Source organism: Dermacentor albipictus, chromosome 5 (assembly GCF_038994185.2).
Source record: "Dermacentor albipictus isolate Rhodes 1998 colony chromosome 5, USDA_Dalb.pri_finalv2, whole genome shotgun sequence".
Taxonomy (NCBI): domain Eukaryota; kingdom Metazoa; phylum Arthropoda; class Arachnida; order Ixodida; family Ixodidae; genus Dermacentor; species Dermacentor albipictus.
In genome coordinates this window covers 46,443,838-46,456,787 of record NC_091825.1, presented here as the reverse complement: position 1 = coordinate 46,456,787, position 12,950 = coordinate 46,443,838, and the positions used below count along the sequence as shown (strand labels likewise).

At 48.9% G+C, this 12,950-nt stretch overlaps 1 protein-coding gene across 4 annotated transcripts in view; it reads left to right on the top strand.

The window, feature by feature from the left end:
• Positions 1-12,950, top strand: part of LOC135900480 (uncharacterized) — an 88,608-nt gene that overhangs the window by 55,734 nt on the left and 19,924 nt on the right. For all 4 annotated transcript variants that reach the window (XM_070538368.1, XM_065429965.1, XM_065429964.1 and 1 more), the window contains 2 exons: positions 2,327-2,356; positions 9,605-9,709. In XM_070538368.1, the coding sequence (XP_070394469.1) occupies positions 2,327-2,356; positions 9,605-9,709 (135 nt within the window). The remainder of the gene's footprint in view (positions 1-2,326; positions 2,357-9,604; positions 9,710-12,950) is intronic.

The following is a 12,950-nucleotide window of genomic DNA, read 5'->3' as shown; positions in this document are numbered from 1 at the left end:
ATGGTTTAAGTGATTCAATAATACTTCTCGTGCCATCTATATTAATAGTTGGTAGAAACGTGGGAGAATAATTACAAGCATGTAAGACAGGCAGTGTTGCGTGTACACTTCACGAAAATGTTTGCCTAGCTACTGAATTACGAAAGGATCAACATTCGATATCAGTGATGACTTCATGTTTGGATGAGTTTATAGTATGTTTAAATACACTTCAATGGCCACGCCACGACGTCGGTGGTATTTAATATTATCTAAAGTTACACAATATTGCTCAACTATTTCTCTCTTTTCGTGTAGTTCTAAATTTGAAGTGCTCTATAGTCGTACTATATGCGTAGCACGAGTGCAATGTTATTCATTGCAGTGCAATGTTACGCTAAAGTAGTGTAGTAGCGTAGTACAGTAGTATACGTAGTAGCAGTACGCAAGGCGAATTAAGAAATGCGGTACCTCGAATGTCGTACACAGCAACGAAGACGATATGCAACCAACTGTGGACAGGCGGCCTCCGACAGTAACGATGATTGATTCAACATCTGCTACAGCTGAGATGTAATTTTTTTTTTACGATGTCATAACATATCACCATCACTCTTTCTCTCTTATCATGTAATGCGCCAGTTAGGTAACCGTTGGACCATTAGGGTTACAGAATGTGTACTAAGAGAAGGGAAACGCAGTCGAGGAGCGCAGAAGAATAGGTGGAGCGGTGAAATTAGGAAGTTCGCGGGCGCTAGTTGGAATCGGTTCGCACAGGATAGGGATAATTAGAGATCGCAGGGAGGGGCTTTCGTCCTGCAGTGGGCATAAAACAGGCTGATGATGACGATGACGTTGTGTAACCAGCTCATGGAATTGCTGCAAGACAGCAGCACGAATGACAACTAGAGTCTACTAAGCGCTAAACTGACCGAACTAAATCAAAGACACATACCAAAGATCACTATCAAGACGTCATCAAACAGTATGTGGTTCACTTCCAACGTTAAACGATGCATTGGCAAGAAGAAGCGTCTTTAAACTAAGGCAGAACAATCAGCATCTGAAGGTGATTTGAATAACTACCGCGCGCCGTCAAAACTGTGTCAAATAGAATTTGAGAGAGCCAAAGAAGATAAATTTTTTAATCATGGTCTATCAACCTTACGGAGAATGAATATTTAAAAGTTTCGGAGAGTAATAAAACCTAAGGCTCCTTCATTTTGTCTCATAAGGGTAGCAAAAGACGGCGAATATCTTCAGACATCTGCGGTTGCCACCGAATAGAACTTATTTTTTAGCTGCGTGTTTACTAACGAAACATCGATTCCTCCAGGTGGTAATGCTGGTACTATTAACGCGGTCATGAATGACATTGTGATTACGCAGGAAGGAATTGAGCAAGCTATTGAACCTATGCCAAATAATTCAGCCCCCGGCTATTTCTTTCGAGCAGTTGCATTGAGAATTTCGGTTACCAGAAATTAACCTCACAATTTTCTGACGTTGCCCACATAATACCCGCTGGTATTTAAAGCTCACCCGTGTACAGGGTGTTTCACGTAACTTGAGCCAAACTTTATAAATATGCAAATACAGCGCAGCTGGACCGAATCAAGGTAGTGTTGTTTGCCGTCGCGTGGAGATACCAAGATTATGTTTCGCATTCCACCTAATTAGATACTTAGCTTTAATTAATGATTCAACTTCTGAATTGCTGAGAGTAGATTAAAAGTCTCAAAGATCAAATTGTAGAGCAACATTAAAGAAACCCCGATACAACTTTCTGTTCCTTGACACGTGCTAGATAAAAGTGCTTTTCCGAGCGTCAAAGAAGCCAGCGAATAGGCGCAAAGTTGCAGCGCGAGTGGCCGCTCGAGACACCGGCTTCTTTCCCACTGCGAAAAACTCTTTTGCAGCACGTATTGAACGACAGAAAGCTGTATGGGAGTTTCTCATGCTTCTCTACAATTTTATTACTTATCCTTTTCGTCTGATTATAACAATTAAGAAGTTGGTTAATTCAGACAAAAATTCTAATTAGGCGCAACGTAAAAAATAATCTGACTATCTCCAAGACACGAGAAACAAATGACCTTGGTTCTGTCGAGCTACGTAGCTTTGCATATATTTAAAGTAGTCCTCAATTTAAGTGGAATACACTGTACAACGCTATGAAGCAATTTCTTAATACTGTGTTGTTTATTTCTATTTTGCAATTGTTGTAATTGCCCCACGCGTACTGCTGTATATATACAGTTTTAGACAGCGCAGTGTATCTCATTCAGTCGTCTTGATCAAATGCATATGTATGTGTATATCATTTCTCTTCCCTCGCTGTACGCAGGCCATACCTGAGAGCAAAGTGATACCCACCGTAAGTGCATGCAAGCGCGTGATAAGCTTATCACGAGGCAAAGGTTTTACGGGTGCTGTGTTATAGCACTTTTTCTTTCTGACCTTTTAATGGCTTTCAGCCTATCCTCGGTTCCTCTTCTAAGGAGACCGGCTGGTACTCGTTTTCAGCACAGCTTAAGCTGACCGCCTGTGGAAGCTTCATTCAGAGCTTAGTGGTACGATAAGGAAAGAAAGATTCCCACTCTCAAGCGCACTTGGAAAGAACAAATTATTTTGGGGTGCAGATTCCTCATGGCTAGTCTTCCGACGCGAAATAGTTTAAACTGTTAGTGACATATTTCCGAGGTGTTTATTTTTGCGTTCAATGAATGTTATAGACCTCTAAATGTTAGAAAAAAACAGTGACAAGTGTAGAAGTCGCCACAGTTCAGCCCTGTTTGTTAGGCAGCCGCCAGAGTGTGGCGCCCCTTGTGAACTGTGTGTGTTTCTATATATGTTCGGGCCCAATAAAGGAGAGTCATTCCCTTTTCGTGTAAGCAAGTGTCGGTACGTGTCGCTCCGTCCCTGCGTGCGCGTGCCCCGCGGCACTAACCACGCGACATGGGGTCAGAAGTGCCCGGAGAACGCCCCCTTACCTTAGCCCTCACCTCATAGGAAGGCACCAAGATGTTCCTCGAGACCGGCGAGCCGCCGAAATTGTACGGCGTCAACTTCCAGCCGCCGGCACCGTTCGACTTCGCGAACCCGCCAACGTGGGTGACATGGCTCAGCCGCTACGAAGACTACACAGCGGTTTCAGGACTGACGCAAGCGTCGGCAGACATGCAGGTACGCTCGCTACTGTACTGCATGGGCCCCGAGGCCCGCCCGCTTCTCGAGGCCTTCTCGCTCGACGCCCAGTCACTCGCTTCATACCAAGCCGTTGCCACCCGCTTCACTGAGCACTTTGTGCACCCGGCAAACGAGCTTTACGAGTCGTCATGGTTCCACAGACGTGTTCAGCTACTCGACGAAAGCGTCGACACGTACTACGCAGAACTGCGCAGGATGGCTAAGCGCTGTAGCAGGATGGTTAAGCGCTGTAACTATCCGCCTGCTGCTGTCGAGGAAACGCTCGTACGCGACCGGTTCGCCGTCGGCCTCCGCGACTCCCGTCTCTCGGACCAGCTGTGCCGGAACGCGAAGTTGACACTCCAGGACGCTTGGACACAAGCCCGTCAATCCGAAGACGCCGACCGGGAAAAGGCGTTGCCCCAGAACCGCACCGAGAACTCCCGCGAGCTCAATTTCGACGCCACAAAAGCTAACAAGTTCCCCTCTCTTCGTCGCTCATGCGCTAAGCCTCGTTCGCCGCAGCCGCAAGCAGAGCGCTCAAGCGAGTCATCCACATGTGAATTCTGCAGGCGCGCGCTTCATCGACGTTCAGAGTGCCCGGTCCGACGCTCCGCCTGCAACTTCTGCAAAAAGGAAGGCCACTTTGCCGTAATATGGCGCTCGCGGAAGTTCAAGCAGAACAAGCTCAGCTCCGTTCACCTGCACGCCGTTGCAACGCCCGCCGCGGCAAAGATCGTCGACGTCACCGTTCACGACTACACAACGCAGTTCAAGGTTGACTCCGGAGCCGAAGTATCTGCCGTTCCCAGCGACTTTCCTACGTTGCCCGGCAAACTCGACCAAGTGGACACTCTGCTCACTGGCCTAGGAGGACAGCCACTGCGCGTGCTGGGCTCGTATCTGGAACGACATCGGTGGCAAGGGAAAACAAGCTGTCAGCGCCTCTACGTGATCCAGTCCCCCACTGTGCCTCTTGTGGGACTGGCAGCGCTCCAAGGCCTCCAAGTAGTTCGATTTCTTGATCGACTCAAGACTTCAAAAGCGACGCTGCACGCCGAACTCTTCTATGGATTGGGCACCCTCAAGAACGAATACAACATCCGGTTGAAACCTGATGCCATACCTTTCTCGCTAAGCGTACCTCGCAGGATCCCCATCCCGCTGCTCGAAATCGTCCGCCGCGAGCTGGACAAATGATCGTGATGGACAAATGATCGTGAGGCGTGATCCGTAGGGTCGACAAGCCAACACCATGATGCTCGGGTCTCGTCGTCGTCAGGAAAGGCGATGGTTCCTACCGCCTCTGCGTCAACTTGACACAACTGAACAAGGTCCATATTCTACCAACAGTCGAGCAAGTCCTTGGCCTCCTCAGCGATGCAACAGTTTTTTGAAGCTGGACGCGACCGCAAGCTTCCACCAGGTGAAGCTCTCTAACGTCTCCCAACAGCTTACGACATTCATCACCCCATATGGCCGCTACTGCTTCTGCCGGCTCCCCTTTGGCATCACCTCCGCACCAGAGTACTTCCAACCCGCCGTGGTTGCTCAGTGGCTATGGTGTTGGGCTGCTGAGCACGAGGTCGCGGGATCGAATCCCGGCCACGGCGGCCGCATTTCGATGGGGGCGAAATGCGAAAACACCCGTGTGCTTAGATTTAGGTGCACGTTAAAGAACCCCAGGTGGTCAAAATTTCCGGAGTCCTCCACTACGGCGTGCCTCATAATCAGAAAGTGGTTTTGGCACGTAAAACCCCAAATATTATTATTAGAGTACTTCCAAAAGCAGATGGCAAGAATCCTGAAGGGCCAAGTTGGGGTCGCCACTATGATAGACGATATTTTGGTTTTTGGACGCACTCGCCAGGAACATGACGCCACACTGAGCCAGGGGCTATCTCGCCTTGCACAAGCAGGTATCACATTGAACCAGGACAAGTGTCACTTTGGGGTACCCGAGGTCTCCTTCCTCGGAGTTGCGTCCCAGCACAGGGCATCAGGCCTGATCCGGGCTAGGTCGAAGTGGCCGCTACTGCTTCTGCCGGCTCCCCTTTGGCATCACCTCCGCACCAGAGTACTTCCAAAAGCAGATGGCAAGAATCCTGAAGGGCCAAGATGGGGTCGCCAATATGATAGACAATATTTTGGTTTTTGGACGCACTCGCCAGGAACATGACGCCACACTGAGCCAGGGGCTATCTCGCCTTGAAAAAGCAGGTATCACATTGAACCAGGACAAGTGTCACTTTGGGGTACCCGAGGTCTCCTTCCTCGGAGTTGCGTCCCAGCACAGGGCATCAGGCCTGATCCGGGCTAGGTCGAAGCAGTAAAAGCCATGGAAGCTCCGACGGACGTCGCCGGCGTTAGAAGACTGCTCGGAATGGTGAATCATCTTGCGAGATTCTTGCCACACATCTTGGACGTCACGGCGCCCATCAGAGCCTTGCTGAACAAGTTTGCGAGTTGGGTGTGGCAGCACGAGCAAAAGGCAGCATTCGAGAAAATCAAGGAACTCTTGACGTCAGACAGGTGCATGGCCAAGTACCACCCGTCGTACGCCACTACGGTGTCTGCAGACGCAAGCTCATTCGGACTCGTCACAGTTTTGCTACAGACGCAACCCTCAGGAGAGCGCCGCCCAGTCGCGTTCGCTTCGAGGTCAATGACCGAGACCTAGCAGCGTTACAGCCAGAGTGAAAAAGAATCATTGACAACGACTTGGGCTATCCAAAGGTTCGACGAGTTCGTCCGTGGCATCCCCTTCGACGTCGAGAGTGACCAACTGCCACTCGTTTCACTTCTGGGCGACATGGAACTGGACATGTTGCCGCCTCGTATTCAGAGACTACGGCTGAAGACCATGCGATACCAGTTTCGTATGCTGCACGTGCCAGGAAAGCTGCTAGCTACAGCCGATGCGTTGTCGCGCTTCACCTACAAACCACCCACTCCTCTAGACACTACCGAACATTTTGCAGCACAGGTAGCCGGCTGCACGTCGGCAGTCCTGCCACTCAGCCCTAATGACGTGCGACATACACAAGAGTCTGATGGCGAGTGCAAGGCCCTCGCCTCCTACTGCCACCATGGTTGGCCACAAAAGACCAAGATACCATTTCACCTCTCAAAGTACGCCTCGGTGGCAGGCGAGCTCTCTGTGACGGTGTTCTGCGACGGTGTTCTGCTGAAAGGCGCCCGGATAGTCATCCCACCGTACCTTCGACCAGTGGTCTTGACGCTGTTGCACGAAGGTCATCAGGGCACCAACAGGACCAAAGTCCTAGCTCGGGAGTCAGTTTGGTGGACCGGTATCTCGACAGACATCGCCTCTCTCGTTGCCAACTGTGAACAGTGCGCTTCCACCCGCGTGAACTTTGCCGAGCCCCTGCTCTCCACGGCCCTACCTGGACATCCCTGGAAATTCCTTGGAATGGACTTGTTCCACCTGAACGGCCAGACGTTCAGCCTGGTAGTGGACTAATACTAAAGGTTTCTTGAGGTGGTGACCCTGAGGTGCACGACAGCTCAGGCAGTTATCGACGCTCTCAAATCCATTTTTGCCCGCAATGGAATCCCGCAAGAAGTCAGGTAAGACAACGGCCACCGTTCTCGTCGCAAGAGTTCGCGGCGTTTGCAGCGTCATATGGCTTTAACCACAGGACCAGCAGTCCACACTATGTTCAATCGAACGGAGAGGTAGAGAGGATGGTGCGTACAATCAAGGAACTGTTTCGCTAGTCAAAGGATCCTCATCTGGCTCTGCTCAGCTATCGGGATAATACAGGAGCCAACGGCTTTATTCCAGCCCAGCTGCTCATGGGACGTCAACTCAGAACCAGAGTCCCAAAGCAAGACTCCCAGCTACGTCCCAACTGGCCACCAACGAAATACGTCGTCGCCAAGAATATGGCTTACAAGCAGAAGCAGACCGACAACTACAACAGGCATTATGGAGCTCGAGACTTACCGCCACTCAAAACAGGTCAGCGTGTCTGGGTGCGACCTGATCAAGTGCAGGCTACGGTCCTCAGTCCGGGGTAAAGACCAAGAAGCTACGGGGTCGAAACGGAGCGAGATGGCACCCTACAGCGCAACCGGCGTCACCTAGTGCCTTTCGGGCTACTGCCTCCGGAGAGGAACCACCACCACTGCAGCAAGTTCGCTGTCAGGAAGCTCAGCCTGCCAACATCGTGGAATCAACGGTCCCCTGCAGACAGCCTGTGCAACAGTCCCCTGCAGCCAGGAACCGCGTTGACGGTGTAACACGAACACGTTACGGCCGGCCTGTTGTTCCGCCGCGCCGTTTGAACTTGTGAAACGTTTGACGCGTTTGGCTTCCCGAGTCCCTCCGATCTAACCTTCAATGCTTCAAGGGGGGAGATGTAGAGGTCGCCACAGTTCAGCCCTGTTTGTTGGGCGGCCACCAGAGTGTGGCGCCCCCTGTGACATGTGTGTGTCTATATATGTTCGGGCCCAATAAAGGAGGGTCATTCCCTTTTTGTCTAAGCAAGTGTCGGTACCTGTCGGTCCGTCCCTGCGCGCCCGTGCCCCGCGGCACTAACCACGCGACAACAAGCATAAGAACGCCGTGACCACGTTGATATAATAGACTTTCTGCAGCCAATTTTCGTTTAGGTTCCCAATAGAACACTCTCTCGCGACGTCACGATACCGTATGTGCTCACGTGAATGCAGGACACTGCGACGTTTCTACACTAGCACCGGTTTGGTCGGTTGTCCACTATGCTGCTGCATCGGCCCTCACAAGGAGTAGCATCACATAAATTCTGCATCGTACTGCGCGAAATATACAGCGAACAGGAGACGCGCAAGGAAAGACTTTTCTCTCATGTCTTCTTTCTTTCCCACGACTTGCGGAGCACATCTTATTACAGCGAAGCTGTATTTAGCTAGCCGATTTGTCCGTCCGGTGCCTGTACGCCGAAGAGTCCTCTAGAACAACCCCATGCGCATGCGAGAAAGAAAGAAACGATGAACAGAGGCGCGCGATTGGCTGCGCCAGTAGTGACGTCGTTACTCTCCATCGCAGCCGAGCGCGCGTAGCAGCAGCTTCTCTGTGGCTCCGAAATGGGTGGTTCACGCGTCATACGTACTGCTGAGCAGCAGGCAGCTTTCGATCAGCAACGCCGCGAGCAGAACCGGGAACTAGCTCGTCTATACCGTGCCGATGGTGCAGCCTGGGCACAGGAACAGGCTCGTGCAGCGGAGCGCAAACAGCAACTGCGTACCGAGGATCCGGCAGCCTGCCAAGCCGTCGTTTAATGAACCGTCAGAATTAACCCAGCGATAAACACTGGGGCTGCGTGGTTAAGCTTCGCTGATTAACCCTCTGTACGGAGTGCTTAGGCGGTGATAATTTATTTATTTATTTATTTTATAGTTATTTATTTTTCAGGGTATAGTTACTTATTTATTTTATAGCTAGTTACTTATTCTATAGTTAGTTAGTTACTTAGTTAGTTAATTAGCATATCTTACATGTTGCAGGTTCATTGAAGGACATTGAGTAAGGGGAGTAACCGTTTCTACAGAATAGAAAGAAAAGTTATCAAATTCACGCAGTACGCTACCGAATTCAGTATGAACCAACAGGCTTGCAAAAAGTAGTTTTTCGTCATATGAGGCGACCAAACTAAGGTCAAAACGTCGCAATGTCCTGCTTCCACGTAATCCCAACTGTGCCGTGAGGTAATGAAACGGTATTCTTCTGGAAAACTGTACTGAAATTTGCTGCAGAAAAGCGTTTATATTAGATTATTTTTGGTGCTCCCAGGTTTGGCACTATGTTTTCTAGAATTTATACTCCTACGACCTTCATCTAGCGCAATGAAATTAATAGTTGAAAATAAATCAGTACCACTATAAGCGTGTGCCTCGAACGACGCAGATATATATTGTCTGCTGGGAGGTGTTCCCGAAACTCCTGTCTCTAGTTGAAATTCAAGGCCGTGACTATAAATAGCACTATAATAGCACTATAAATACATTTTGTAATAAAAATTCCACCGCTGAGCTCCTATTATCCTGCATTTGGAGGCGAAATGCGAAAACACCCGTGTACTTAGATTCAGGTGCACGTTAAAGAACCCCAGGTGGTCGAAATTTCCGGAGTCCTCCACTACAGAGTGCCTCATAATCAGAAAGCGGTTTGGGCGCGTAAAACCCTATAATTTTTTTTGTATCCCGAATAAAAGTTCCCCAGGTGGTCGAAATTGCCGGAGTCCTCCACTACAGAGTGCCTCATAATCAGAAAGCGGTTTGGGCGCGTAAAACCCTATAGTTTTTTCTTTTATCCCGAATAAAAGTTCACATGCTTCGCACACTACCCGCTTCTATTGCTTGTATTAGGCACTTCATTAAGAAGAAATGGTACCAATGACGGCGACGTAATCTTATCATCCCGTCTGCGCAGGCGGACATGCTTGAAACAATGAGCGGCTTCCTTATGTGGAACGTAGTGTCGACCCTGTTCTGCTACGTGGGACACATAGCTGCATCCGAGTTCTCGTCGAGATACGTAAGTCACTTCAGTCAACTCCCATTGTGTGCCACTTTACCTATGTACCTAGAACAAGCAGCTTAATTTAAAAAGAGATATGACGTACAATGCCGTCCACTATTAGAAACAACGCGTGAAATACATAGTAATTGTCAATCGTTCATTTCGGTAAGGTTGAAATCGTCCTGCACAGGCCACTGGTGGTTGGTAAAAATTTTCTACAGCTCTGTTGGACGCATTTAACCTACTCCAGCCGCACTTGTCGCTGGAGTGTCAGCAAAGTGAGAGAAACACATTGCCGTGGACTGCCCTGTATATGTCGCGGTTTGTTAATGCGTTCGCATTCTTTGGGTACTTGACGCACTTTCCGGGGGCGATCTTTGTATCTATCCATACATGGTTGTACGTTTATTTGTATTTAGCCGTCTTCCCGCCTAGCTAGGCCACCGGCTAGTTATTGGTGGCATGGGTAGCGCATCGGGCAGCTGAGCTGACTCAGCTGAGGTAACCGGGTTCGAAAGGAGCCATCGGACCCTAGTTGGGCCACTGAATCTGTGCATGCGCACCGCTCTTAGACGAACCTTCATCAAGTCGAGATGGGACTCGGGACTTGATAAGCACAGCTGTTATAACAAACTCTTTGACGCCGCCTATAGGAGTACTGGGTATGTGCCAATCGGTCTGTACTGTTTTGAAATGAAGCAATTTGATGCCAACTTTGGTGGCTATGGGTATGTGACAATAAGTGTGTGCCGCTCTTCAGTGAACGTGTTTGATGACAACTTGCGCAACTGTACCTCAGGGATATGCGCCGCTCTACGATGATGAAAGAAAAAAGGTCCCTTAAGTTTATCTAATGCTGAGCAGAAATTAACCTAGGTCACAAGGGTTCATCAAGGACAGGAACCCAATGCATTCGCAGGCTTGCCAACAAATGCGCTCGGTATGAGTCACTTCTCAACGAATCCCTCGTCAACTCGGGTCGCTGAGTGTGCGCCACTGAGTGTGCGGTAGGCGAGCGAACAGTTCTCAGTGTTCGTGGTCATCGGTGCGCCACGATTCTTGTCACGGAGTGCCACCAACAGAGCCACTAGCAGAGCGGCTTCTCAGCCGTGTCAATAGATGACTTATCGCGTCCAGAAAGAAGCGCGAGAGAGGAGCCTGGTTGCAGCATGACGCGCTTCTCAGCGTTCACGCGCATCGGCGCGCCATGCATTTCGGATTTCGCGCCCAGGCTTCGCGGTGACGGCGCTAGATGGCGACGCCGAGGGTTCTTAGGGAAGCCAGCAAGAAGAGTCCCGCCGCAGTACACGCCTCACAACTAGTTTCGGCGATGACAATACGTTGTGTTGCTACGTTAATTGAATACTAACGCATTACCGTCGTCAGTCATCGTATGATGGGTTCTGCCGCAATTTTCTTTTTGTCTGGCGAACTGCGAGTTCAACCAAGTTTTGACAATTTTTTGCGAGTTCTTATGTTTATGTTGACGAGGCCTTCCCAATCACACTTTATTTTGACATTCACTTTGGATTAATTGCTTGCCCCGGTGGTTGACTATTGAAGTTTACGTCCCTCCAGGGACATAAATATAACTCTCAGGGGCGCAGAAGTCAAGGCGCCTGATTGATTTCACCATACTTCAATGTTGAGCTAAATTTTGAAATCGTGGCTTTTTATTTAGCATGTATGTTACGAAGCTGACAGGCCGGCGTGCTACTAGTGACATGATATATTTGCATCGATCGCCACCTCCTATGTGAAAACGTATCGAAAATTGCTAGGCCGGCTAACACCCGTGTCACACGGGCCACTCGGATCTCCTTCAAACTTCCTTCCCTTAAAGGACCGCAAGGGAGTTTCACCTCAATGGAGTTAGCTCCGTGTCACACGGCCTATAAGCGAGCTTTTGAAAGCTCCTGCTGGGGGCCCATTAGGCGCTGCTCACCTCGTACGCAGTCATGAAAGAAACACGTTATATAATGCTAAAAAGTTTTTGTTACTTGTCTTTTCTTACAAAATACAATTATTTATGCATTGCATTTTAAGAATGTCATCTATCTTAAAGACAAAACTCCGAGAACGCCCGGCTCGAGAGTCGGATGTAGCTGCTCAACACAAATATCTTTGTCAGTGCTCAAATACTGTATTATATGCAATAAAAACAGTTATAATTGCTGTTAAAAGTGAAATATAATAAAAATGAGGGCGATTTCCTGACTCGAAATTCAAGCACGGTGGGAACAAGAGTACTCCCTTCAATCTGCAAGGGAGATCTTCCATCTCCTTTCGCTAGGAACTTCCTTACACTTCCTTTGCTAAAGGACTGCCATGTGACAAGGCGCGCATGTCCCTCAACATAAGGACGTCCTTGGTTGAAGGGAGTTAAAAAGGATTTTAGCCGCGTCCGTGTGACAGGGGTAAAAGAGCGGAACTAAATGCTCGTGCTATTCGCACATTTTTCGGTTACGTCACCTAAAGAAGGAACGCCGCATTTGCTGTAAATGTCTTCGATTCTGAGGCTGATTTCACAAAGCTTTTTATTCGTAAGTGCGCTTTGCCATTGGCTGGCATCAAGATTAGCTAAGATTCTCTTGCGAAAAATCCTATAAGAGCTTTTTGTGAACCGCACTTTTTGAATCGCCGTTTTAGATGCGTATTCACATCACCTTACAGGAAGAGCGGATTTCAACATAAATCTTTTCTCGCCAAGAAGTAGCCGTGCGTGCAGTTAATATTCGCAAAAAAAAAAAATATTGCTGGCGTTCTCGTAATCGAAAGTAGATGCAAGCATGAAATGGAAACCGGCAAAGCAGTCGCTTGAAAGAGCCTCTTCAAGGTCGCCGACAAAAGGAGCTAAAAGCATTTCATGCTCAAAAGCTTTATTGCTTATGAGCCGCTCTAGAAAAAGAAAATTGTAACCAGGCCTGGGGCACAGATGTGATATGCTACTTAGGTAGGGGAGGGCTAATAAATGTATATTTACCTTCGTAATAACGCCACCATTCTTGAGAATTTTTACCGGAGAACGACGCAGAACTCGACATTACAGTTCGCTGCACGCGGTTTCCATCCTCCCTATAGCGAAAATGCCCTGTGATGTTTTCTTACTAGTACAGCATTCTCCCTGGGGTAATCCACAAGTTCATCGACAGTGTGAGATGGATGCTACCAAGAAACGCGTACTAAATACGTTCACAGAAGTACCCAAAACACATACCGAGGAAAATGAATGCGACGGTGATAAATCTAGAGTGAA